General features: G+C 40.8%; 1 protein-coding gene across 1 annotated transcript; it reads right to left on the bottom strand.

The window, feature by feature from the left end:
- Positions 1 to 123: 123 nt before the first annotated feature.
- lancl2 (LanC lantibiotic synthetase component C-like 2 (bacterial)) lies at positions 124 to 26,682 on the bottom strand. The gene is made up of 10 exons (XM_035142720.2): positions 26,358 to 26,682; positions 25,199 to 25,400; positions 20,797 to 20,914; positions 20,476 to 20,683; positions 18,992 to 19,139; positions 11,278 to 11,424; positions 7,274 to 7,456; positions 4,989 to 5,165; positions 3,929 to 4,001; positions 124 to 3,368 (listed from the first exon to the last, which is right to left on the bottom strand). Exons 2-10 carry the CDS (start codon positions 25,358 to 25,360, stop codon positions 3,292 to 3,294), a joined length of 1,293 nt encoding a protein of 430 aa, XP_034998611.1. The 5' UTR covers positions 25,361 to 25,400; positions 26,358 to 26,682; the 3' UTR covers positions 124 to 3,291.
- Between the last annotated feature and the right edge of the window lie 1,057 nt (positions 26,683 to 27,739).

Genomic DNA, 27,739 nt, shown 5'->3' with positions numbered 1-27,739 from the left:
TTGCTGAATCAGTTTGATATTTAATTAATTTATTTCTGCCCGTGAGAAACCGATGACCACACATGACCATCTTCATTAATTTTAGGTGAAATAATACGAATAAATCAAGACATGACTGGCACAGGTGCTCTATTCATTTTATTCCCCACTGTCTGAGCCAAAAAGAAAGTAATAAGAACAATTAAGACAAACAAGCTTAATGAAAAAAAAGAAGAAACATACACATTCATATCATGACAACAAGGCTCAAATCCAAAACATAGACGGGGGCAAAGGTCAAACACTGAACACATCTCCACTGATGCCCCCTTCTGCTGGGACCAGGACACGATTCACCATCAAACACACTGAACAGGACCAGGGAACCTGGAAACACCGACATGGTTTTACATGTCACATTATCCTCATGCAATGACATTCATGACAAGATCTATGCAAGAGAATTAGGCATTTATGTGCATTCATGTGCTGTCGGAATTATTGGATATTATGTACAGGCGTAATTTCAACTCCATGTTGAAACCATGGCAACCATCTAAACACAGAGCACCATGTCTCTTTTAGGCAAAGCTATAACACAGCCCTGATTAAACTCAACTGATTCAACTGCCTGATGTGAGGCCGATGAATAAAAGCAGTATAATAAAAGTAATGACCTAATTTAAATCACACACTTTAACATAAAAACATAAAAATACAAGCGCACATCAATTCTAACTTTACTTTGGGTGTTAATGTGGGTCTAATCATGTCTGCTGACTAAATTAAATTAAAACGTAAAAAAATGCCTTACATAATATTCCAGTGGTGTTACACTAATGTAATGATCAGAACCAACATGTATTTGAGTCAACAATCTTAACTATTAATAAGACTGTGCATACTGTACACCCTGCCTCCTGTCTTGTTCCTATGTGATAAACAAAATAGTTAAGTTGGGGGCGTAACTGTCTCAGCTCATATTAACTTTCATTAGTGGCCTAATTATTTATAGGCCAATATGCTTCAACTGAGCCCCATGAACGGGCACACACCAGATGTCAGATTCTACAGCTGTTCATGTGCATTAGATCAGTAGAAGTGAGAAAAGGAACTTAAGTGAGGGGTAGTTGCGAAAAACAAAACAGGATTAGCATTTTATGGTTGCAAAACTTTAAAGATTGTTCCTTTACCTGTGAAATTACCTTGACTCTTCCTCGCTGAAAAATTAAATCCATCACGTCATAATATTTTGTACCCAAAATCATGTGTAACAATACCAACCAGTGAAGTATTTATTTCAAAATGTACTGATAACAAAGCAAAAGCTAATGCTAATGCATGCTGTAAGCTAGAAGCTTACCTAGTACCTACAGTCCTACTTTTACTTCAAATGTCTTGAACTATGAACACTGAAGAAATCTGAACTGGGAGAAGCTGAATGCAATAATGGCAATGGTGGTTTGGAACCCCAAAGATCCCATGCTTCTTCCCAACATCACAGTTTATATTTTGTTAAACTGTATTTTGATTTAGGTATTTTGGATATTGCAAGTTTAAATCAAACTTATTTCATGCGTTTGCTTTGACTTGTGTACTCTCTTCTTCAGTGAAAATTGTGAGTTTTGACAATATGAGCAATTGTTGTCACCACCACTGGAAACCTTAAAGGAGAGACGTCAATCACACTGCCCTCTGTTGGATAATGTGGAACAGACACAACAGTGAGTGTGCACGATCTGCTCATGACTCAGCACGTATGCAAATAACACGCAAAAAGTAATGCTGCATGAATCTGTGCTAATGTTAGCAAGCGAGGCTGAATAGCATCCCCAGATGATCAGTGTCGTAAACTGACAGTTAATGTTTGACTTTCTTTACGTTGGGACCCAGCAGCCTTCACACTCATGTGTAGTCATCTCCACACCAAGCTGGTTTCTCAATAGAATGAAAGATGAGAGAAATGTTTTCCCCCACTTTCCCACAATGTGACAAATACCCAGAGAACTGCAACAGCACAGCTACAAATACAGAAAGAGAAATCACCACACTGACACTGAGATATGAGGGATCAAAAAGCATTAACAGTGAGCATGCAGAGGCAGAGATACCAAAACACACAGTCACACACTTGTACTTCTATCTTTCTGAGGACACTCATTGACATTATGCCTAGCTCCTTATCCTAACCATCACAACGAGGCCAGAGCCCAACTGTTAGCCTAACCCTCACCTAGGGCTGGGCGATAAAACGATAAAGAGAATTATCGCGAAATAACTTTTCCTCGATAGAAAAGACTTGGTCGATACAACATCGATAGAACTTGTTCCATCCATGTATTGACAGACAACATAAAACAGCCAATGGTAATGACAATAGCGCTGCATCGAACCAATCATGTGACTGGAATAGTGTTACATCCACATCATGTGTTTGAGTCTACAAAACACTTCTGGAGTCTCAGGGGTAAATTTTGTTAGAGCAGAATCCAATACAATTGAGGTCAATGGTGAGTTCTTCTTCAGACGGAATAAAACAACAAAAAAACCACAACATGCCTCCATACTGCTCCTGTGGTGTCATCCAAGTGTCTGCAAGTCCCGACGTTCAATTTCGACTCGAAACGGCATCATTTACACCCTGTTTTAGCCTAAATGCCCTCTGACAGCAGACTGTGAGGACCAGCAAAAATGTCCTCACTATGTAGGGTCGAATAGTCAAACTGGTCCTCACAAAGACAAAAGTACAAGTACACACAAACACAGACACACACGGACACACACAGACACACACCCTCATTCTTGGCCTAGGTGCAACGATATTAAAGGCTGTGGGCTTAGAGTGTGTTCCTCTGTGTCTGTGCCACCTGGCAATACTCTAACGGGTGTGAAGGGGGCTCATGGGGTCCATGTCTTTACTATAACACCGTACACTGCAGGAGGACGACAGGGGACCCACATAGTTCCTATGATAGGCCCACAGGAAGCAGGTGCCCATCCTGAAGAGGAGAATTATCAATCCACACCGTCCTGCTCGATCCATTTGCTGCTTTTGTTTTGCTTTGATTGAAAAAAAGGTTCAACCTGTAGTTTTGTCCAAAAATAATCTTCCCTTCATCTTTCTGGATATTTCTTTGATTTGCACTCTGCTCAGTTACAGTCTCATCTTCATTCAGCTTCAGTCCAGCTTGTTAACTAATCAATGATGACCACAGTTGAAAGCTATAACACAAATATATCCCTGCTCAGTGTTTCAGTAAAACAGTTTGTCCCTGTCCCCCTTCACCGCCCTCAGTTCTGTCAGTGGCCAGGTCAAAGTTCAAAGGCAGGGAAACAGGAGGTTTCAGGGCTCGCTATCTCTGAAAGGTAGTGGATGGCCCCTGCCATACCTGAGGAGGAGAAACACATCGATTACTTATAATTTACATTTACTAATATTATTCAAACCTTATTAAGTCAAAAACACAAAGCTTTTAGTGCCAGGGCGTCTCAGAGTCCATCAGCTATTGCCTTATGATGATGAAGCCTCTGGGAGAAAAGGACAATATGTAGGGCTTCTGGTGTAGACAGCTGGTATTGAGACCCAGACTGTCTTCTGTTCTCCCTACACTGTTTACAGTCTGACTGGTTTCTTTTATCACACGAGTCAAACATTTCACACATTGATATTTTTTGTAGGTGTTTTAGGTCCTTAATACACTACACTTATTTCTACACAGAGGAGCGTATCTGCTGTGGCAAGGTGTGAGTCCACTCTACCTTACTCAGTCTGCTGTATAATTGGCCTCGAATGGACAAGAGACTAAATGTCCGCAACGCAAACAACAGGTCTGCTATAACATACATTTAAAAGATGAGGTTCCAGGAAGTGAAGATAAATGACGCAGCAGGATTAAGTCTTTCTGGTGGAAATTTGAATAATAGTTAAATAATAATAACGATTTCTTACCTTCAAAAAGAGAGTAGGGTCTGTCTGGGATGCGACAGCCGTGGGTGCCGTAGTCCAAACACCACTCAGCAAACTAAAGAAATGTAAGAACATGTTTATAGACATTCATCTTTATGTGTTTGGGAAAATAGGAGGAACATTATACATCAAATAATTACCTCATTAAATTATTGCTGACAACAGCACATCCACTGCACCATATCTGCCCCATTGATGAGATTTTTGGGACTTGTATGAAAAATATCAAGTAATAGTATGTAGACCATTAAGGCTATGAGTAGCTAATGGTGAGGAAAATGTAATTATTAATGTGTTTCTGCTGTTTTCATAACAGACATAATTCATTTTACACTTCACTTGTGTGAAGGCTGCTTTCCATCAGAAAACTATGAAATAATATTGCTTTGTAAAATAATGATATCAGCAGGTTATGAGGCTGTTAAACAAACAACATATGCATCTCATAGTTTTTTTTATCTTCTTAGTAAGTTACCATGTACCTTTACTGTTAATTGATATTAACTGCTTTAGAGTACTTCCACTGATTTGGCATAATACACTAATGCAATTGTTGATGGCCAATTTGAAAAAGAAAAAGATCAAAATTAACAATCTTTTTTAGAAACCAACACCTACATTATCTACTTGTAAACCCTATTGTGTTGTAGATTTAATAGTAAATTGATAAATTGGTACAGTTCAAAATGTGCTCAATAATCCATAACCCTAACCCCCAAAGATATCTAACAAGTTTGTCTTCTATTTAATCTTTTTTTTAAATGTCTGGAATCAGATCATCAAAAAACAGAAACTAGATTTAAGGTTGGAGCATAAATACATTTTTTGGACCATCGCCCATGTCCATAAGACTGATCAACTCAATTGTCTCCCACATTACTTTCATGTGAAACACAATCAGGATATTAATTCAACGAGGCTGATCCCAAATCTGATATTATCAAGTTGTCCCTTTCATATCTAAAATTATAGAATCAGCTTTAAGAAGCCTGTTTTTTTCCTGGGTTAAGCTCCACATATGTAGGCTGATGCTTTGTCTTACCCTGCAGGCCCGGTACAGGTATTTCTTGTCCTTGGTGATCTTGTATAGAGTGAGGAAGCTGTAGCCGTTGCCCGCGGTGCCGTGACAGATGCCGTAGCCTTTCCTGAGCAGGCCGTGATGCCAGATCACCTCTGCACACTCTGCAGCTTCTTTCAAGTACTTCTCCTCTTTGAAGATCTAAACAGACACATTTGAAGTTGAATAAAACCAGGTACAGAGAAGCAGTTTGTAACAACCACAACATACATGTTAGTATGTTGTGGCAATGTGTGTGGCAATGACTTTACACTGACAGACCTGACAAATTCATAACACTGAACAAATGACCATGTTCGTTCCTCTAACTGTCCACTTTCTTCTTCTTGGTTAAAAGCAGGTTAGGCACCATTAGTTGCATTACTGCCACTTAAAGTATATAGTCATTCAATTCAATGGGTCTGCTCAGCTCATGCTCAGCAGGTCACAATAAAAAGTTAGTGAGAGAAAAGCCATGTGTGGCACAAGATCATGAGATCTGTGTCAGTTGAGTGTTGTCAGACCTGACTATTTAGTAGCTAATAAATCTAAGAGCGATGCTTCTATATTCCAGCTCACAGATTACCTATCAGACACGTGTGAAGAAATGTATCTTCAGGATATTATATAATTGTCAGATATGGACATTAAAAAAACAATTGGTTATTTGAAATCAACAGAAAAAGAGGTGTTTCAAATCAACACATGTATGCCATGCAGACATGTGTTGATTTGAAACTAATGGACATCGATGGTAATTATTTTCCTTGGCAAAGTACAACCTGGAAACAAAGTAATATTCTCTGTCAGTTTTATCCATGATGATATGTAATCCAAAGTCAACATTTTATTTTGATTTACAAAATGAAAATCAAACAATCTTTTATTCTCACTTTCCATTTTGACCATGAAAATGGAAAAGGCCTTCTATCAACATTTATAGATAGAATGAAAATCAAATAACCACACAATTTGTTTTTAATACCCTTTTTCTGTAAAGAAAGTCGAATGACCAAAACAAACAGACCAAAACCACAAAGGCTTCTCAAGCCCACAGTCACTAAATGTATTTTTCTAAATGAGCCTGTGCTTTTAATTCTGGTATTTTAAGTCCATTTCTTGTAGCAGAATATGCAAGTTATTGACGATTGAGCTTCTGTTTTAACGTGGACACAGTGGGTGCTTAAAATGTACTATTCCACTAGCTCACGGAAAGTTAAATATCAAATACTTCAAATTTTCAATGCAGCAGAAGTTTCTTTTTTGTCTTTCCCCGACAAGATTCTGTCTCTGAGCTCTGCCGACAGTTCCCTTGATAAAACCAAGCCTTATGTCTGAAATGCACTGTCAGCTGTGAAACCATTGTGTGTATGTGTGTTTGTGTAAGAAATGTAATTAGGCTTGATATTCTACAGTTTAACCATAAATATTATAAATATATAACAAAATAAATAACAAAAAAATTACAACACATTATTGAACACTGTACATAGAAGCTACAGTTGCTACAGCTAATGTGAAACTTTCCATTGATAAAATAAATGCAGCCACTAAAAAGCTCCTCCTGCAGCAAGAATTGTTTATAGTGAGACAGTGATAAGTCATAGTGTCTTCCACTGTGTGTTATCAAAGAGCCTCTGCATTAGTGAGAGGAATGAGAAACCTTAGAATAGCAGCATATTAGATGCCAAGTGGCTGCATAACTGCCAAGAAGAGAACAAAGTAGCCTACAAAGCATTACTGCTGTGTGTGTGTGTGTTCCTGTACTGATATATTTGTGAGGACCATTTTAAGCATAGCCCCTACAGAGTGAGGTCCTCACTTTTTCAATGGGCTGTTTAAGGGTTAAGACTTCGTTTTAGGATTAGGGTTAGAATTAGGTTTAGGGAAGGGTTAAACATTTAGTTATGATGGTTAAGGTTAGGGTAAGGGGCGAGTGCGAGTGTCCACACTAAGACAGAAGTACAAACGCGTGTGTGTGCGTGCGTGCGTCGCGCGCAGCCAGGATATTGAAATGAGAGAGTTGGTGTTCAGTCAGTCACATGTAGCTTTTCAATAAACTGTTGTCACTTACATCAATGACAAGATAATGTCGGTGTCTCATAAAATAATCAAAAAACATTCTACACATTTCAACATGTCGGTGACTTCACACACTGTCCATTTAGTGCAGAGCCGTGCCACGAGGGACCAGCGTTATTCCTGTGCTCGAGTTCACACATGTGCTGTGTGATGTGAACCACACACTACAAACCGTAAACCTGTCTCACCTTATGAGCCATGATGAGCATGTGGATGACACCAGGTGCTCCGTGGCACCAGTGGACCAGGCGGTCGCTCTCGTTGCTCAGGGAGGATGGGAAGTTCCCCGAGCGAAACTTCTTGTGGCGGACATAGTCAATGCTGGGACGCACCAACTCAGATAGGATGTCTGCTTGGACCTTTGCTTCTGGCTTAAATGGGACGAAGAGAGAGGAGAGCTTACTTATTAGTCAGTTCTATTCTATCATCCTATTTGGACAACATGATGGGATTCGTTCTTTTGATCTTTATCATGTTGAGGCAGTTTGAGGCTGGACTGAGTCAGAACAGGAGAGTAAAAATAAGGGAAAGAGACTTGAGCAAATGATAAAGATCGTAGAGACTGATGATGTAGTAACATTAATGCCATATCAGTTATACAGACAAACTGAGTTACACATGTTCAGAGTATCAATCAGCCAGAGCACTTCACAACGGCATGATGGGTGTGGAATAGCCGTTAAGCTACATCTAAATTCTATCATGTCATTTCACTCTGCATTCACATGTGGCCTCTCAGAACAACATTTGATTTCTTTGATAGCTCTTCGATAATCATTTTTCATTTTTGTTTTTAAATTGATAGTATCTCTGATCGACCAAAACTTGACCCTTAATCATTATGTCCCCTGAGGTGGTTTTCTTGAATTCTGGTTGCTGTGAGTGATTGCTGTTCTCTACCGTATACAGACTATTTATGGCTCCACTCTGTTACATATTCCATATGTGAAGGGAATTATCCCCCTGCTGTCGAGATGCACGGATATTTCTTAAAAAGACACACTGGCTTGCATGGTTTACCTATAAAACACCAGAGTTGGTGTGGAAGCAGTTGATAGTTTGATTGACACATGTCTGCAAGCAGCCTTTGAGTTGGGGAGATAGTTTCATCACTCAGAGAACCAAGGTTACAACGTAACTGAGCATTCCTCTGTAGATATGTTTCCACTATTGTTCAGAAAGTATTTCCTATAATCATTTGTTTTATAAGAAAAAATAATTGTCAGCAAATTACCTCTGCCAAAAAGGTTATGTTTGTCTGTTTGTTAGTTAGGAGGATTTCACAAAACTACTAAACTGTGAAGGAGTGGGAACTCATTCAATTCGGAAGCCGATCCTGATATACAGCAAAATCCAGGATTTTTCTTTTCATGTTTTTCACAGGCGAGAAAGGTCATTAGCCTCGACAGAGGTATGCGCTCTCAGAGCACCATTCTAGTTTATACTAGATATGGTAACTAACAGACAGTTAAAAGACTTAACTGAATATGAAACAAACTATCAAGAAAAAAATATTTTGCTGTAAGAAACTAAACAAAAAAATCACTAGCAAATGTAATGCATTGGTAAATATGAATTTTTTGTTACCTGTCAATAAACACAAACTTTTAAAGACATTGTAATTTTAATGCATCAATGCTCCCGCAAAAATAGACCTGGTGATATCGATTGAGAAGTCGGGACAAAGGCTACACGTGAGCCATGAGTAAGACTTTCAAGTCACATATCCAGTCACATTACCAGTCACACTGGTTTGAATAGCAGTGGGTGGTCAGTGGTTGCCCAGTCGAGCCAGAGCTGGAACATAACTCAGCAGTGACAAGTGGGCATTAGGTCAGCGCATCCATTTTATATAGTAAGATACCTGAACTCATTTTATGGGGCATCCTGGTGACTTAGAGGTTAAAGAGGCCGACCGCGCACAGTGTCCCCCGTTCAAATTCAGACTTTATGATCAGAAAACCATGAAGCAGCATTCTAAAATGATATGAGAAATAAATCGGATTATTTTTTTAATCAACACACACCCTCAGAGCAACGCATTAATAAAATATAATTAACCAGTAACAAGGAGTTCAGAACATTAGGGAACAGTGCACAATGAACTGTGTGGATTGAGGTCACTGATTCACAGTTTCAGCTCCTATCCAGTTGTGATTGTTTTTGTCTCACTCTACTCTCTGCTATAGGTGTGGAAAAATCCTTGATTCTTAGAAGCATTGCGATGCAGACGTGGATGACTCTGCATCTGCATAATTATAACCAGCACTGCTTCAGGACAGACGCTGATTAAAGGTCTGATCGTCCCGTGTCAGACTCCTGTCGGAGTCTGCTTCCTCCTCACTCCCCCTCTGCGCTCACTTTACACTTTAACAATAAACTCCATCACTAATCACAAGTGATTACGACACGTACATGTGGTTATCAATGTGTGTGCGAAGAGCAAGAGAGACGAGCAGACACATACACTCCTGCAGACAGAAGTTCTTCCTGCAGATTACGACATAACGCTGTGTTTTAACTTGTTACAGAAGAAGGGACACCCGTTTATCATCAGGTTTTTATAAAGATAAGTTCTACAAGTGTGTGATTAGAAAAAACATCAGAGGAGCAGAATCACTCGTTGACCAGCGGAGGAATGCGGCTCAATGCAGTGGCAAGGGGGGCCAGGTGGGCCACCTTGCAGTAATATAGAAAATTGTGGATATGATACATTGACATGCATCGAGATGCATCGACCGATTGTGAATCAAATCGTTGACTGCTGAATCGTAATCGATCAAATCTTGAGGCTAGTGAAGATGCACACCTCTACTCTCTGCCGCTTGATGTTGCTTAAAAATATCTAAATGGCAGAGTTACCTTTTACACCACTTTGGGGCTAATCCCTTGAGAAGAATTCATAGTGAATATCCACTTTATCCACCTCCATTCCTGATCTCAAAAAAGAACCGATGCAGTGAAGCCAACAGCACTTCTGTAATGTGTGGCTGTGGGACTTAACAGCTCTACTGGCTCTCAGCCCAGGACAAAAAAGACCCTCCAAACATCAGACATTACACTGGTGTTAAACCACAGAGCCACTGATTCATGTCACTTGCTGGAATTCATAGTGGAATGAGTCCAGCAATCAAAACCAAAAGATTTCTTTCTTTTATCAAATACTGAAGCTGAATCCCTGGAGAATTTTAAATTTGAAAGGGTTTAAGATAAGAAAGTCAAACCCAACCCCATACGGATTTGTAGGGGCAGATACTATACAGATTGTTCTGGCTATGGTTCCTCCTTTTCATATTAAAGCCAGTCAAACGCCATACGAAACTTCCAACACGCACATATTTATTGTCTTCTTACCGAGAGTTGAACTGCTTGCGGGTCCCGTTGCAGAGACGAGGTGGATGAATGCTTGCACGTGGTGTGAATGTGTGTATATGAGGTGGCCTGACGTCTAGTTCAAGTCAATTGGTAGCTTAACGTATAGTAATTAAATTATGTCCAAGTTCAAAGTATCAAAAAAACAAACGGTAATTAACGAAATCAACAAACTTAGGAGCGTATATATATATATATATATATATATATATACACACACCCTAAGTTTACACACACACATAGTGGAAACCATAGCTGGACCAAAAAGCTTACTAATTCGGTTATAGTGATCAAGTCTGCTTATTTATAGAGGGAAAGAGATAGCGATAGTGACCTGTACTGTAACTGTGAACTGTACTGTAAAGTACTTGGAGTGGTCATCAAGACTAGAAAAGCACTTTAGAAATACAGAACATTTACCCTTTAAAAAAAAGTTTTTAAATCAGCAAACATAAACACAGATACTGAGTTGTCCGTGAAAGGCTTATTCACCCATTTTCTTATGAGCTAAACAATAAATTGGAATTATTCCATCCTAAACATTTTGACACATTATCAAAAATGAAGGAGACCTTTACCAAGAGAATAAGAATATCTTATTATTATATATGTTTCTCTTTATCACAAGTTCAACAACTCCTCCACATTTGTGGCCTTTAAAAAATCGTATATACTAAACAATTTTTATTAGCAACTGGAGATTGGTCAGACTTTTATCTGAGCTGCGTGACAATGTCTTTAAACCTTCGCTGTTCAGACAGAAGAAACAACCATCCTTCCACCAGCCAGTCGGCCCATTCAGCCACTTCCTGTCACTTACCTGCATGAGTGTGTAATAGATTCCTGCGAGGCCATGAGCAGCACCGATGTACTGCTTTTTGTGCCATTCATAGAGCAGGGGGCAGCGTTCTGTCTTCTTTTGATCTGCTGACATGGTCTTCCCCGATTCCACAATGGCTGTCACCACCTGGAATTTGGAGAGAGAGGAGGGTTTGTGAGGGAAAGTGACTGGTCTGAATATAACCTGACAGAACATCAGTGTGTTCAACCTGCAGAAAATCCACAGAAAACTTTGTGTGTGTGTGTGTGTGTGTGTGTGTGTGTGTGTGTGTGTGTGTGTGTGTGTGTGTGTGTGTGTGTGTGTGTGTGTGTGTGTGTGTGTGTGTGTGTGTGTCTTTAAACCTTCTGTGGATGATACATGGGAGGGTAAGTGATTAACTTTTGGATCAGATAAATTCAACATAAAAAGACACTGAATATTATATTGATCAGAAAATGATTCCCCATCATATGACAGTGTTTCCTATCAATTATCTAGAATGTTGCTTTCCGCCATACTCTAAGTTGTCCTGCAACAGTTTCACAATGAACCAGAAAATGTACACTTCTCATTATAACATAAGACATCTCTAAGTCAGTGTTTTACTCCACTGATTCCTTGGAGAGCTGTCTTGTGCTCTCTAGGTCTATCCCTCTAGTGCAATTGTCCATAAAGTTTTTACCATCCACACAAACAACCAGACCTCAGTTTCAGCTGCAGTTGCAGCTGTGTGCATACGCATGAGTTGTGTTGAATAAATTTCTCTCACATGCAGATCTTCTCTTCTACTCTCTCTTCTGTGTACAATCTATAGCTTATGTACATTAAAAACAAATATTTATGATCTTATGGTGGGAATTACATTCATTGAGAAGTTTGAAAATGTTGTCATATAGTGTAGTAATCCACTTTAGATTTATGATGACGTCATTATAAAATGGCATTAATACAGTTTAAGACCTTAATTCCTTCCAAACTTCCTGTGAATGAAAAAACACTACCCTCCCCTAGTGTCTTGATTTGATGCCTCTTGTTATTAAAAACAAGAAAAACAAAACATCTCGGAAAATACATTTAACCAACACCTCCTTGTAAAATAAATATATTCATATTAACTAAACACTATTGAGAGAAAGATTGTGTCGCAGTAACTCATCACTGCAGCAACAACAGTGTCCTTCTCTCTGCCCAACTAACGGAACTGATTGAGGCCTTGGTGCTGCCTTCCAAACTGGATTTACTGGGTGTTGTTTCACACATCACTCGTAGCAACAACGCCGCATTATTGGCTCTACTGGTGCGGTTAGCTGGGCAGACAGAAGGAGGCTGTTGTTGGTGTTGTGATGTCCACAGTGTGTGGTTGTCACGTTGTATCTGACTCACTGGAGCAACTGCGACACAAGCATTGTTAGGCCAGACGTGGGATGTCAAATCTTTTTCTGCCCTAACAGTTTTTATAATCACCATATACAGTATGGAGCTGTTTTAAAGCTGTGCTTTGGTCAGGAAGCAGTGTACATAAGATATCTGCTGCTGTTCTGATGTACACTGCAGCAGGTCTCTGAGATCCTCTAATCAACATTTTGGGAAACGTGGAATTATATGCATTTTGCCCATCCTGTGGGTAATACATTTACCTAATAGAGCTGTATGTGTACAGAGGTCTGGCTGAAATTATTTGTGAACATTCATGTTCAAGTTCTAAACATTCTTGACCCTAATTTGAGTCCATATAACTGAGACCAATACACATGCATCAGTGGCTCCCATTATGAAAAGGTCAAGCAAGCCCTGAGAGGAGCAATGAGCTGAGAATGTTAAAGAGAACAGCTACAAAGAGGAGCCAGAGATCAAGATCATTTTCTCTGTGGGCTTAATATAAGCTCACTGATAAAACATATGTTTTGGGGTCAATGTTTGAGCCATAATAGTTTTTGTTCTTTTTGTTTTATTTCATGTTTATGCCGCAGTAGGGTCACCAAATGTAATATATTATTTGAACACTTGAGCTGCTTTCAGACATGCACTGACCTCCGGAGGACGTGTATGTGTGAGCGCAAATGTCCGCGCTAGAGCCTGCTGAGTTATTTTTCCCTGCCTGGCACCCCAGTATAAAGTCTGCAGAAAGTCTGGAAGAGACGAGCACAGCAGGAGATCCCCCGCAGAATTCCCGGCAAGTGAGTGGGGGGGTGATGATGCTTCTAAAGCAGTTGAAAAAACGCAGCCATACACATCGAAGACACTGACCAAGATGTCAAGAGAGTTTCTGGTGATAGAAGCCGATGTAAGTGTCAATGTGCTGTAAAAAAGAAACACAGCAGAAATAAAATGTGACTTGCTGCTTCTCTCTGCTGCAGCATCCATCACCTGAATCCTGCGGAAAAAATCTGTTGCTGTTGTGAAAAGGTCTGAGCAGGGAATCTACCACTGTGTTGTGCATGTGTGAAAGGCAAAAACTCTGGACCCAAGATTCTATAGCTGATTGCCAGGACACCGTTGAATTCTGTGTTTCAGTTTGAATTATTTGGACTGTGTGGAACAATCACGACAACATACCCCAGCAACTACAAACGACGGCTCATAGAACCGCAGCTACAAGGGACCACTAACAGGGACCACCACGGGAACACATCATCTCTTCTTGACTGACCAACATTTGACATGAATGAGCAGAGGTATGTGTAGCGCTACCAACTATACATGGCAATTTGAACATTGTGTGCACCGGGGGAAGTAATTTCAACTATGGTGGAACTATTTGATGTGAGACTTGAAGAGTAGGTAAGAGAATACAGGCATTTAAATTATATTACGTCACCCAGGTGCATTACCACAACCTCCTCCTCCGTCTAAATGTTTGTTGTGGTCAGAAACTGTCAACGCTGCCCTGCCCTCTAGTGGATATATAACTTTACAACCATGCCAACGTAAGGATGCATTGAAGTATGTGTGCAGTGACTGTTACATTGTTTGAAATGGACATACCTAAGGGGAGAATAAATTAGCCTTCAGTACTTTTTTCTTTTCACTCTTTGATTACATCTAGTGAATGCAACCTGTGAGGCACAGTGCCAAACTTCAAAATTCAGCCTGGGAAGCAAATGGTTTGGGTACAGGTTTAGGAAGGTTGTGTCAAAGACTGTGTGCGTAGACTGCTTTGGTCGAACCAACATCTGGTCTTCCTATTGCTTCACCAGCTTGTCTTACCCTTACTGACGAAAAAGTTCTTCTGTTGAATAAAAAGGTTGAAAAGATGTGTTGATGCTTTCTACATGTGTTCTGTTGACTGTTCTGTTGAGTAGTAACATTTAAATAATATATTCTTCCAACGTTTTTCGCCTCTCTTGCCGCCATTACCTCTTTGAAAAACATTTTGTCACAAAAGCGCGATGAATCATGCCAGGTCCACCTGGTTTAGCCTCCGTTGCACATTTGTCGGCTGCATTTGTCCGATCCTTCAAATTGACAGTCTAGTCGCGCTGCTGGGATTTAATCGGTCTACAAATGCACTTTAATCACAGCAGCAATTTTGACATGATGCATTCGGTAAACACAGGTGTTACTAATCACATAAATGACGAATTATAATTTGTATGATTAGTAAAACAAAACAGTATGTATCATCTATATCATCTCAAAATGGCTGCAGTGAAAAAGGACTGTTGCTCGTGGATTGAGGACCAGACAGGGGGTTTCTGTTTGGTTGGTTGCTGGTTTAATTGTCACATTTTAGAGTTGTGTTGCGGATGTTTTTAATAAACCTTCATCCAGGTTTCTGTCGAGATTGTTGCCTTACTTTATTGGTTGGTTCATATACAGTGTGCACTGCATGTATATTCATGTGTGGGTGTAGGGGCTGGGGGTTCTGAGTCAGCAGTTTAATTTGTCCCCATGCAAGATAGAGTAGGTGCAGCTGCAATACCTCCGTCATGACAAAGCAGATTAATAACCAGCTTGTTCGTTTACAAATTCCTTCACTCATACATCTATACTTCAATCTGTTCACCTCAAATGCTCCCTACTTTTTCCCTACAACTAATTATTTACAACGTGTGCTGTGTAGACTGTGAGAGAAACACACACAGACAAACACACACCTCAATAAGCAATCAGCCGTCTCTCTGAAAGGGAGGAAATTGAATTCAGGGGAAATTAATCTGTTTACTGTGCTAATTAATCACTGGAAACCAACCAGAGCTGGTGGGATTTAGCACCAAGAGGTTTGAGGAGGCTGAATCGTATCTCTCTGTACACAACTGGCCTTTCAGATTAAATATAACTAACTGAATCAAGTGTTAAGGCTATTTATTTGCTTGTAAAGTGAACAGAGTCAGGACAAAATCCAAACTGATGACAGGAGCGACAGAGTCTCAGACTCATAGTGCGTCAGTGCTGTCAGCATATGCTGACATCAGCTGGAGCTGGAGTGCTGCTGGTGAGTGACCTCATACTTTTACAGTTCAGTTTGGCGGAGTAATGGGTCGACGTTGGTCTGATTCAACTCAGCTGATTTTGATCCATTTTTATGGTTGGTAACTTCACCTGTTTGAAACAAAGCAGCCCTCTGATCAGATTCCACACAAGTCTGACTGACAGTAACAGTTCCCAACATCGTCTGTCTCACCACAGAAATGCTGTTCCGCATGCTCTTCTAGCCCGAAGCAAACACTAAATATATACTGAATAAATTACCAAGCGGTATTAATGCACTGTGTGCCTCAGTCTCAAAGCAGGGGGAGAAATAAATAATGTTGTTGCTGTCCATCTGTCCAACTATTTGGTCCTGAGCAGGACATCTCAAAAGGTGTATTTAAATAATGAATATTTCGATAAAGATATTTTTACATCAGTTGATATCAATAATTATCACGATAAATGTCACATTATTATTTCTTTTAATTTTTAAGTTTGATTATTGCTCCTGAGATAAGGTTGTGGTATGAGCAGAAAATGACAAACACTTAATAAACAGTAAAAGATTTTCGATCAATTATGTGTTATACTTGCTGAAACAGCAAGACCGAGTCATGAGGCACGTGTCCCATGAGATAACTGACTTCTGGTTTGTGCTGCAGAAGACAAAGGCTAGTTTTGTTTTTTTCTCATATTGTAGTGATGTCACGAAGCAGACACACAGCCTCTGCAGGAAGCCAAACAACAGACAATCTGCTGATGGTAAAAGGCAGACTTCTAAAACCTACTTTTCAGCACTGAGTGACACTACCTACTCTGCAAGCTGTCAGTCAGAGAAGAAAATCCAGTGCAAATAACCAGCCTGAGCACAAAACTATGTAGGTGAAACAGACAGACACACACACAATACCCTCAAGAGTAAGATAATGAAACAAACATGAGCAAAAATGTTGATAAAAGAAGAAAATGTCTCACAGAGCATCGGAGAGAACAACACCAGGGTACGAGACAAAAGACGATAAAGCTTGCAGAATGCTGCTGTGGACAAAAGATGGTGAAATGAACAGGAGTGCAGTACTACAGGCAACATGGAGCTTTAAAGGCTCAAAATCTTTAGTCCTTTATTAGTTATAATAATACCTCAAACACTTTTAAAGACAACACTGCTGCTGCCTACTCTTTTAGCCCTTCGGTCCCTCTGTGTGTGTGTTTTTCTGTCACAGTCTAGAAGGCGAGTAGTTATGGTTAAGGATAAGTAAGGCCCCAGGAAATCAATGTCAATGTCTGTGCATGCATGCACAAACAGTTCGGGTGTTTGGCATGGTACTTTTCCAAAGATGACAGCTGGTCCTGCTGTTTCTGCAGTGTGTGTATGTGTGTATGATGATGAAAAGAGTAGTGAGTACAGGGATTAATATCCACTCTTGTGTCCCTTTTCTCTCCGTGGGCGTGTGCGTGTGTGTGTGTGTGTGTCTTGTCCCCGCTCAGTGAGAGCAGATGGTTATTACAACACCCTCACTGAGAAAAATGACTTAAGTTATCTGAGGATCCTTTCTATGCACATTTTCAATCCAGGTACCTTTGTCCTGATCGATTTCCTACCCTGAAACAAAATATTGAACTTTTTTCAAATAGGTTATGTCACTCAATTTGAAAAACAATAAAGCATTTTCTGACATGAAAAATAAGTTATCGACAAAAGGCAAGAAATTCTGTTCTTTCATTCCCAAGTTTCAGAGGGAACCCTTCAACAAAATTAACAACAGCTACCACAATGACAGTTCAGTTATAGGCTTGGTCCTGTCTATAAATAAGCACAGATTTATGCACAGAATAAAATCTTCCTACAATATGCAGGCTAATCTTAACAGTCAATTTAACAGTCCTAATTCGGCTCCAAAATGATCACACGTCCTTCATTAATAAATCATATCCACATCTGTCAACTGCAGCCTAAACCTGTGGCCAAATTAATAATCCAAACTGTAGAGCATTAGGACTGCAACAGCACATTTTATGCAAAAATTCCCCAATCGGCCGGGGAGGCGTGCAGGCGTGTGTCGGCACGAGCAGAGGAGAGAGATAGAGGAAGAGAGTGAGCAGAGTCAGAATGACCTGAAGTGGATAAATACACACAACTATGATGATTTTACTCAATAAATAAAATTATCAATCATTATCTGGTGATCAGTGTTGACATTGTGGCAGTAGCTTAAAAAATAAAAAATATTTCAACCCATGGACACTGAAAATCTAAATGTTTAAAGTGATGGATAGATATGTCAGCTGAGTCGGTGTCTGAGAATAAGTAAGCCAGCATAGTCAGGATGGACTGACTGAATGAATATTCATAATATATAATAAGTGTCGGCTACTAGGTCAATTTGTTTGAGCAGACCATTATATTGGCTAAATAAAAAACCCTAAGAACAGCAGAACATGAGCTCTGGTCAGTGTTTCGTTTGTAAACTAGAGTGCATATCTTCAGCAAGGCACAACAGTCCCCAAATTCAATCAAGCTGCACCAAATTGCACACACTCATTGTTGGCAGTTCTGGATCCCTGACCCATAGCACATCCTTCCACCAAGTTTCGTGAAAATCGGTTCAGTTGTTTTTGTGTAATCTTAATGACAAACAAATGGGTGAAAACATGGTGGAGGTTATCTGGAGGTCAACAGATGGTCGGTGGAGAGAAAAAGTCATGAAGCACATACAAACCCCCCAGCACACACAGGGCTTGAAAGAGACAAATCCGTGTGGCATCTTCTTGCTGTTGTTGGTGAAATGTTCTGGGTTTGAGAGCCTACTCTCACTCTGTTCAGGAGATCAGTGAGTGAAGTCAGGGTTGCTCAAAGGCACATAGAGTCATGAGCAGAGATTAGATAGGGTTCGGTTAAATACTTGCCTCCAGAGTATACTCTCCCAAACTGATGAAATTCTGACCACTAGGTTTTGGAAGTTTTTCTCCCTTTTCTTTCCTACTGTAGTTTACTACGATGGGATAATGGACTCTGAATTTTTCCTGTTTGACTGACAACATCAATTTTTAGGAGCAGAACCTTGATAAAGAAGCTTTTACATGTAATATACCTGCTCAACATTATTTATAAGGTTGAGATGCTGTAACAGTGAAACACTGAGAAAGTGTGTATTTGAATATAAATTGATATGGACAATGTGGAAAACACACTTAGAAGACATCAAAGTTAACTTCCCTTCTTTCATGTTACTTGGACTAAAAATAGACCAAAGCCAACTTTAATGGAATCGTAAAAATGCATAAATATGTGGTGTCTTACCTTTGTAATGGTGGTCTCATCCACCGTGTCAGCTCCGATCTCTTTGTTAATGTAGAGCAGAGCATAAAGGTAGCCGGCCCGGCCGTACAACAGCTCGTCTGACATCTCAGAGTCTGGACTCAGCACTGACCTCTGCAGCTGGAGGAGTCTGACAGGAACAAACAAGAATCACTGATAGGGATGAGGCTGCCATTTAATACGCAACAATATGGTTTAAAGAACACAAAAGCTGCTTTCAGACATGCACTGGACTCCGCAGTTCCTCCATATTTTCTACAGAGAAGGTGCATGTGTGAACCAAGATGTCAGAGTGAGACGCTCCACAGTTTCTACGGACTTTATCTGCCTGACTTCCTAGTAAAAAAGTCCGGAGAAATCCAGGAGAAGTCGTTGTGATAACACAGCAGGGAATTCCCTGCTGGATTCACCGCGAGTGAGTGGGCGGTTGATGATGCTTCTAATACACAACAGATGCAAAAATAAAAAATAAAATAAAATAAAATCTCCCAGTGAAAAAGCGGTGACACACACATAAGAAGACACCGACGAACATGTCAGGAGTTTGTGGTGATGAGTTCAGGTACGTCAGGATGAAAGGAAGCTGTGAACAGACATCACTTCAACTAAACACAACACTGACGATTATTTTTAATTATACAGGTGTAATTCATTTAAAATGTGTCTGTAATGTGTAGTGTTTGGATTTTCCGACAAAACCCCAAAAAACGAAATTTAACTCACAGCAAACGCTGCTCTCTCCTCCTCCCTGATCTCTGCCCAGCTTAATGACCCGTGTTGTGACGTAGATGTGCAGCGGAAGTATTAGACAAATCTAAGATAAGGCGTTTCAGCAGCCCACAGAAAAGTGATTACTGTGGGAGAGAAGAGCTCTCTCTGCTGCGGACTTTGGGATTTTGAGCAATGCACATAGATTCTCAAAAAACACATACAACCCACTAGAGGACTGGGAAAGACTGAAAAAGCAAAATAGGTCTCTTTTAAATTATTTATATGCCTGTCACACTTGATCCTTTTTCTTTGCTTTCTTTATCATGCAAATACTGGAAAAAGAGGGATAAATGTGTCGTTTATATGCTCTTAAAACACAAATACAACACATTTTGTTCACAGCATCCATGTTCTTTCCATGATCCGACTTTAAAGCACATGAACAGAGACCTCGATGAAACTGCACGCCCACCTATGCCTGCACCTGCACCCATTGGACGTCAGTCATTCACACGGTATTTATGCCTCAATGCATACGGCCCTTTATCTTCTATTTTACTCTAAATGGGAACTTAACATCGTGAACATCATGCAGTCTTGAAAAAGACTTGAAACTGAAGAAACTGAGAAACTACAGAAACTACAGAAACTGACTGACGGCATTGGCCTCACTTTCTAGACCTGAAGTCCAAGTCCATTTTTATACACAGTGTATGATCACATCCCAACCAGCATCCACAGTGGAAGCCACTCACCGAGAGAGGCAGTCTTTGCTGTCAGCAGTGTTGTTGAGTTTGTGGTGGACCACCGCGCCGACTGCCAGTGGCCCTGCATCGCCACACAGGAACGTCACTTTGCGGCTATTCAGGATCCTCATGGCCCTCTTCACATAGTCAAGTGCCCTCTGCAGGTGGGAGGCCTCCTGGGACACCCGGTGCAGCTGGAGGTACAGCAAGGCAATACCTGTTGTAAAGAGAATAGATGTGCTGTAGCCATTAAACTGGGGATAAGTGCTAGATTGATCCTGACATATAGAACTGGCATGTCATCACAGTTTCATGGAGCTGGTGACAGACCTGTCCAGCCAGTGTAGGTGGAGAAGTCATGTGGGTCAGCAGTCTTCAGGCCCTCCTCCATCTGCTGGAGGAGATCTTTGATCTTACTCTGGACTTTCTTCTGGAATGCTTCGTTCACCTAAGGAGGACAGAGAGCATATTTAGAAACGGCAGCAGAAGCAATCAATTACAATTAATGAATAATAATAACTATTAACTGCAGTTTGTCTGTTTCCTAATCTCACATGTCAAAATGGTTTATGTTAAAAAGGCTAGCATGAGTCTGTCAGACCATTAACTAAAAACTAATGTCACCTACACACATTACACCTACAACCTCCCCCCCCCATACTGCTTCTCATGACTCAATCGAATAAAGGAGAAGATTTTCATCAAAAAAGCTTCAGTGAATCAACAAGCTGCAACTTTACATCTGCCTTGGGGTCTAAAAAAGCCTGCTGGTGTGTTTGTCCATTGTGTGCTGTAAGTCATGGGAAGCTTAATAGTTACAGGCATTTTATGACCCAAACCCGTTTATCATTAGGATTTTTTGGGGGAAACACACTATGTTAATAAGGTAATTTTCCACAAGGCTCTATTTACCCTTTACAGACTTAACAGCATAGGTCAGAGAGTGCTTCAAAGGCTGATTAAATCCTTGATATGGAGATAAATAATTCTCTACAGGCCCCATTTACAGTCAGCTTACAGTGTGAACTGTATGAATCACAGCAGCCATAGAGGTTTCAGTGTCTCCTACGAGTCACCCCCTCAAACTAACACCTATGGGAGTCTGGGACGGCACACGGCAGGATATTGTTGTTGTTGATGTTGATGTTTGTTGGACTTAACACCCATTTACTGGCCTGATTAATTAACCGGAACCACTTAGAGAAGAGGTTTGTCAATCTGCTCAAACTTGGTCCTGTGCAAACAGTCTTCAACAAGCCAATGCCCAACTGCAATTGATTTCTCCATTTTACTCAATGCATCATGGGCTAAAAGGTTAGGTGCAACTGAACAGTCTGTGAAGCTAAAACCCAGAGAGCCTGAGAAGAGTGTGCCCTGTCTTCAAACAGGGAGGATTATGACCAAGATGTTCGGTTCTCTGTGGTCTGACTTACTGCTACAGTATTCATGGACAACAGGATCGATGGCGGAGGAAAGGGAATACATTTTACAGTATGACAAAGGGATGTTTAGAAAAGCTAAGAGAATAATGAAGTAAAACGTAAGACTGAAAATCTAAAGCTTTACTTTTAACAGGGAAGAAAACATACAGCATTACTGGATAAAGGCACCATGCCAACTAATAAAATGCCTGGAAGGCCACTTTTCTTGTAGATAGGGCTGGTTGATAAAACGATATCGATAATTATCGCGATATAACTTGCACACAACACAGAGCGGAGGATGAGCAGCAGCACATGTGTTAATGTTTGGGCTCCTGCAGAGAGGTGGACGAATCTGCACCGATGCAGTGACTGAACATATTCGTGTTTTCAGCTACGTCCACCGTTGAATAATTATAACCAGCACTGCTTCAGGATCAGACAGACGCTCATTAAAAGTCCGGTCTGAGTTGGAGTCTGCTTCCTCCTTACTCCTCTGACCTGCGCTCACTTTACACTTTAACAATAAACACAAGTTATTAGGACACATACGTCATGTTTGTTTGATTCTCTAGAGTTTATGAGACATGTTTAAACCTGCTACACAACACAAGACCTAACGTGACGCGCAGAGTCAGGACATCAGGGTTAAAGTGAGAGGAACGATCCGGAGACATGATCCGACATCATCGATAAATAACTATTTTAGAATATAGGACTAGATGGTGAATGTGATTATCAGTTTGTGTGTGAAGAGGGACAGAGACGAGCGGGGACACAAACACACACTCTCACACACACACACAAATCCAGCTGTTACAGCAGCAGGTCAGAACGAGGTAGACAAGAGAATAAAGAAACAGAAAAAGGCAATAGAAAAAAGAAAAAAAATAATAATTAAATAAAAAATGCTGAGTATGTACATTATATACACCTTTTCACTGTACTGGTTTGTATGAAATGTTATAAGTAACGTGCATTGGCACAGGATGATTGTACAAGCAAGTCAAATCAGTTTTTTGCACGTTTGTACATATGAGGAACATTGTACATAAACACAAATGTGCAAAAAAAATATTTTCTGGTTATTTGATTTATATCGTGATATATATCAATATCGACTGATATGAAAAAACAATATTGTTATATTATTGTTTTTCCATATCGCCCAGCTCTACTTGTAGATTACTTTGTAACAAGAATGCTACATTTCTACTGTTAACCTTGTGATTACTGTGAACAAAGCTAAGTGTCTTTGACCATGATAACTTTCTACATTTGTAAATTCATTTTCATATTGATATAAAGTGCTGTGATGTCTTTAGACGTCTGCTAAGCCAGCAAAACTCATTGATCTATTCCTCTAATTGGTTTTCCTGGATCCCTTCTCATTGTCTCATTAGCCCCTGAAGTAATCCATTAGTGAAACTCCTTTTTCAACACTGCACTGCTTTCGAGTCTGACTGCACACTAAGAATCAAAGCACAATCTCAGACATTATAACTCAGTAAAAAACACACACAGACTGGGTACACAGGGACCCATCGTTGTAGCCACGTCTGAGAGTAAAGCTCTGGCTGCAGTTCTACCACAGGGTTATTGCTTAAACCTGCATAGGAATAACAGAGAAGCTGAGGAGCTTTCCAAAGCAACAATTTAATGTTATCTCCTCTTCAGCAGTGTAACTTCATCTAAAAGGACTTAAAGACTCAGTGGAACAAAAAAGCCGGATCAATTGTGGATTCTGCATATTTACATGTGTCCAGTAAAAACAAAGCTTTGGGGGGATGGGAGAAGGGGATTCCTGCAATACCAGAGGCTGCAGTATCTCTAGGACCGCATTTATCTGACCCTAAGTTTTTGTGACATTGCCCCCTGATGCTACAAGGTTGAACTGCTGTCAACCAATTTGTCATTTATTTCTGCATGGTCAAACCACATGAACCTCATTTGGGAGTGACCCCGTATTGTAGCCGTTACGGTAGATGCATTGCAACGGCACAAGGCAAGCTGACATGCAGGGTTACAATGATATCTGTTTTTCAACGCATAATATTAACACAGAGTATGCAAAGTAAAAATTACCATGTCCCTTATTAATTGACAAAGTTGTATTAAAAGGTGAGGGGAAATTGTTTATTGATATGATTTCAAGTCTGATAATTGAGCTGCCATAAAACACCCATACTGTAATTCAGTTACACACACTGTATATAGTTAAATTAATTACAAATTAAAAGTCCCACGTCTGCACGTTGGTATGAATAACAAACAGATTTTGCTGTACTATCAAACGGTGTTGCTCCTTAATTTATGACAATGACTGATGGATTTGTGTTCAAGACAACTATGACTGCACAAATACTGAAATGCAGTCCTTAAACTGCAGTCCTCAAACTGCAGCCTCGTGTATTGCAGGAACATGATATTGAAGAATTGTCACATGTATCGATTGGTGTTTACTGAAGCCAACAGTGCTGAATGTGTGTGAGTTAGCAGTAACCAGCAGCTCAACATGGAAAGTAATGACGACAGCCTGCTCTCTGTCGTGGAGGAATTGGCCTGTGCCTGTGGATCTAGCTGATGAACTGGACAGCCTCGGTCCCTGTACGCCGGTCACTAACTGTCAGGATCTATAGTCATGGGGAGGGAGCTACAGATTCCAGAGAGCTTTATCACTGGAAGCAGAATGAGAGAAGCCCTGAGTGCAGGAGGCCATCAGACTTTACAGGAGGAGAAATGACAGAAATAAAACTATGATATTGTTTCTGGAAAGTAGCAAGGGGCCAATGAACAACTAGCACAGAGACACTGGATTTAAACTGCAGGTGATTTAATGGGATGGGACCTTTAATGGGCTGACGGCACATTTCCACCACAACACTGATGTTTCCAAGTTTCCCATGTACAACAAAAGTTCTCAGCAATGACACGTGAAGTGATATATTTGTTGCTGTAAACCAAATGTCCCCAGATTCCAGTGAGCTCCGTGGTGCTGAGGACACACTTCGCTATGACACACTGAAACCAAACAGCCCACAGCAACATGCACTGTGTGTGTATCATCAGCTGTCCTGTGTTGCGTTTAGCATGGACGTGTGTTATAGTCAGTACAGTTTACCCACAATGCCCCCAGTACCTTCACATGTCACTTTTAACATATGTACTTCTATGTTAATCATCAATGAAAACTATCAGAGACAAGTTTTGGAAACGACGCCACAAGTGCAGCTGTGTTACCAAGCTAGCTGCTGTCACTGTTAGCAAGATGTTATTTCAAAACAAACATGGTGAGAAACGAAAGCTCTCACCTTTCCCTCTTCGTCAAAGGGATCGTTGTAATCTACCTCCGCTCCTGAGTTGGAGGTGGCGACCCGCTGGTCCCAGTCAGGGAAGCGGTTTGGAAACGAGCGCTCCTCCATCTCCGCCTCTGACGAGATGAGCTTCAGCCGCTTGGACATGTTCTCTCCCATGGCTACGGCGGCCCCGCGGGGACAAAAACCCTCAGTCACACTGTAGAGGGGGAAAAAACGATTTAGCTTCAAATAATGAATATTTTACAACAAAGTGACACGAACTAATATTAGTATAAGTATACAGGCGTATAGACTACTTCTCATGAAACAACAACTAAATGAATTTCAGACAAGTTCAGAAAGAAACTCGAAGCCCTGCAGTAGAACGGTTACTCCTCTAGTTTAAGAATGATAGTAGTGACATATAAATCTACAGTAGACTACAAATGCTTTCATTTTGAAGACAATATCCCTGATACAACTTCACTGTAACAACCATACTATACTTCTATCAGCCTGTTTGTTACACATAGCACAGTGATCTAAATATATACAATATATTTTCAATGATCGGAATACTATGAATCAGCCCAGATTTTACAATAATAACACATATTATTTATTGTTATTATTATTATTGTTATTATTATTATTATTATTATTATTATTATTATTATTATTATTATGGTGATTATTATTATTATACAAATACATGATTTTGGTTGTGGTTCACATATTAGACTAAAGAATGGGCCTACCTAAGGCACGAGAAGAGAAACAAGTTTGTTCACTGAAACTTTGAAGCAAATAAGGAGGAAAAAAACTACATTTAAACAGCCCAGGCCATGTGGACCATTATTGAGGCATTGGGTTTCACATTGGGAATGCTGAGCTGTCCATACAGGCCCCGACTATGTCTGATGGCTGATATAAATTTCAAAAGACATATATATGTAAATGCAAACACCAGAAATGGCAGAATGTTCAGCACCTCCACTGTGGCCAATAGAATGAAATGTGAAGGTAAAGTGGAAACAGTAAAACACCGATTGAATTCCCTCAGTGACAACAGATGGCACTGGTTGCCACACTGTGACTGCTGTATGAAACACATCTTTACATGAGTCACTACAACACTGCAGGTGGTGACAGGTGGAGCCAGGATGGAGCTTACCGAGAGGATCCCCGATCAGCAGTGCCTGGGCTCCCCGGTCTCTCCGGAGCTGCCTCGGCTGGTTAATCGTGGCCGGTGGTCGCTGCTGCTGGAGCGTCTCCCAGCGTCCCAGTGTCCAGCCTCCGCCTCCTCTGTGTCCAACCCCCGGTGAATGGAGAGTGGAAGCCGCAGTGAGAGCGTGCTCAGGCGGACATGTGTCACCGCATCACCGCGTCGCTCCTCTGCGTCCTGCCCGCTCCTCTGTGCCTGAGCGCACCCAACCACCAGGGTGCTGCTGCTGCTGCTGCTGCTGCTGATGATGATGCTGATGCCCCCACCCTCCACCTCCGCTCCGGTCTGAGAGCACAGGCTGCTGCAGGAGGTGTGCGGACCCAGCCCTGCCTCCCCTCCCCACCAGTACCCACCAGTACCCGCCTGTACCCGCCTGTGACAGCCAGTACGCGTCCAGTCCCCGGCAGCTGACTCCAAATATGAATGGTGACAGATGGTGTTTGTGTGGGATGCAGTGCTGCCGGGATTAGGCAATATAACAAACAAATCCACACCCCCAGCCCTTCCACACATCCCACCACCTCCCCCTGTCTCCTCCCTCACTCCCACTGTCCCTCTGTCACTTTCTCCTCCTGCTTCACCATGTATCACTCTTTTCTTGCACCACTGTTTTAATGAGCATCAAACGTGTCCATTTAACCAAATTGTGACAAACAAGTGTTATTTACTAGAATTCGAAAGATTTCATCAGCACACAATTTTAGCTCCATCCCTCCAGCCCTTTACATCAATGCTTCCCTGATCCCCCCCCCCTCTAAACAGACCAGGCCACGGTTACAATGAGTGAGATCACAGCCTTAATGGCTTTCGAATCAACGGTTTCCCTCACAGCAGTGTGTGTGGAGAGCAGCATCAGTCTGACCTGCTGCCTTATTCCACTGAAGCTCCCACTCTCTCATCTGGTCGGATTCTCTCCCGCCACTCTTCATCACATACGGACACGCTGTAAATGAATGTGCTGAACAAGTGGGACTTAACTACATGAGTCAGGCTGAGGCAGATGAAGGATAAAGCCTCCGAGTTGCATGGGGATGACTATTGACTGTTTTTGGTAATAAAATAAAAAAAGAAATCAGTGCCATGGAATTTGATTTCCTGTGTACACGTCATTATTTTAACATTCAGTCACTAAAGCTGTTGTCAGCTCTTGGAAAAATGACTAGCAAATCAGTATTCAACTCATTGAAATGATTGTCAGTGAGGTTAGCACTGTTTTTACTATATTTGTGCATGGTATGAATAACCTTAGAGATATAACTTAGTCACTATTAATGAGAGAGCAAACATTGATGACAGAGCTTCGACAAACCTCTTCAGTCAGAGATTCTCTG

Source organism: Hippoglossus stenolepis, chromosome 19 (genome assembly GCF_022539355.2).
Source record: "Hippoglossus stenolepis isolate QCI-W04-F060 chromosome 19, HSTE1.2, whole genome shotgun sequence".
Classification (NCBI taxonomy): Eukaryota; Metazoa; Chordata; class Actinopteri; order Pleuronectiformes; family Pleuronectidae; genus Hippoglossus; species Hippoglossus stenolepis.
This window is presented reverse-complemented; position numbering and strand designations above follow the sequence as displayed.

Bases quoted from the DNA above. Each gene is read 5' to 3' on its own strand.
- lancl2 (XM_035142720.2), bottom strand. From the start codon at position 25,360: ATGGGAGAGAACATGTCCAAGCGGCTGAAGCTCATCTCGTCAGAGGCG. The intron at 19,140-20,475 runs GTGAGTGGCTTC...TGTTCCTGTCAG, and splicing joins AGCAAAGACTGCCTCTCTCG to ACTCCTCCAGCTGCAGAGGT. The intron at 3,369-3,928 runs GTAAGAAATCGT...TCTCCTCCTCAG, and splicing joins ACCCTACTCTCTTTTTGAAG to GTATGGCAGGGGCCATCCAC.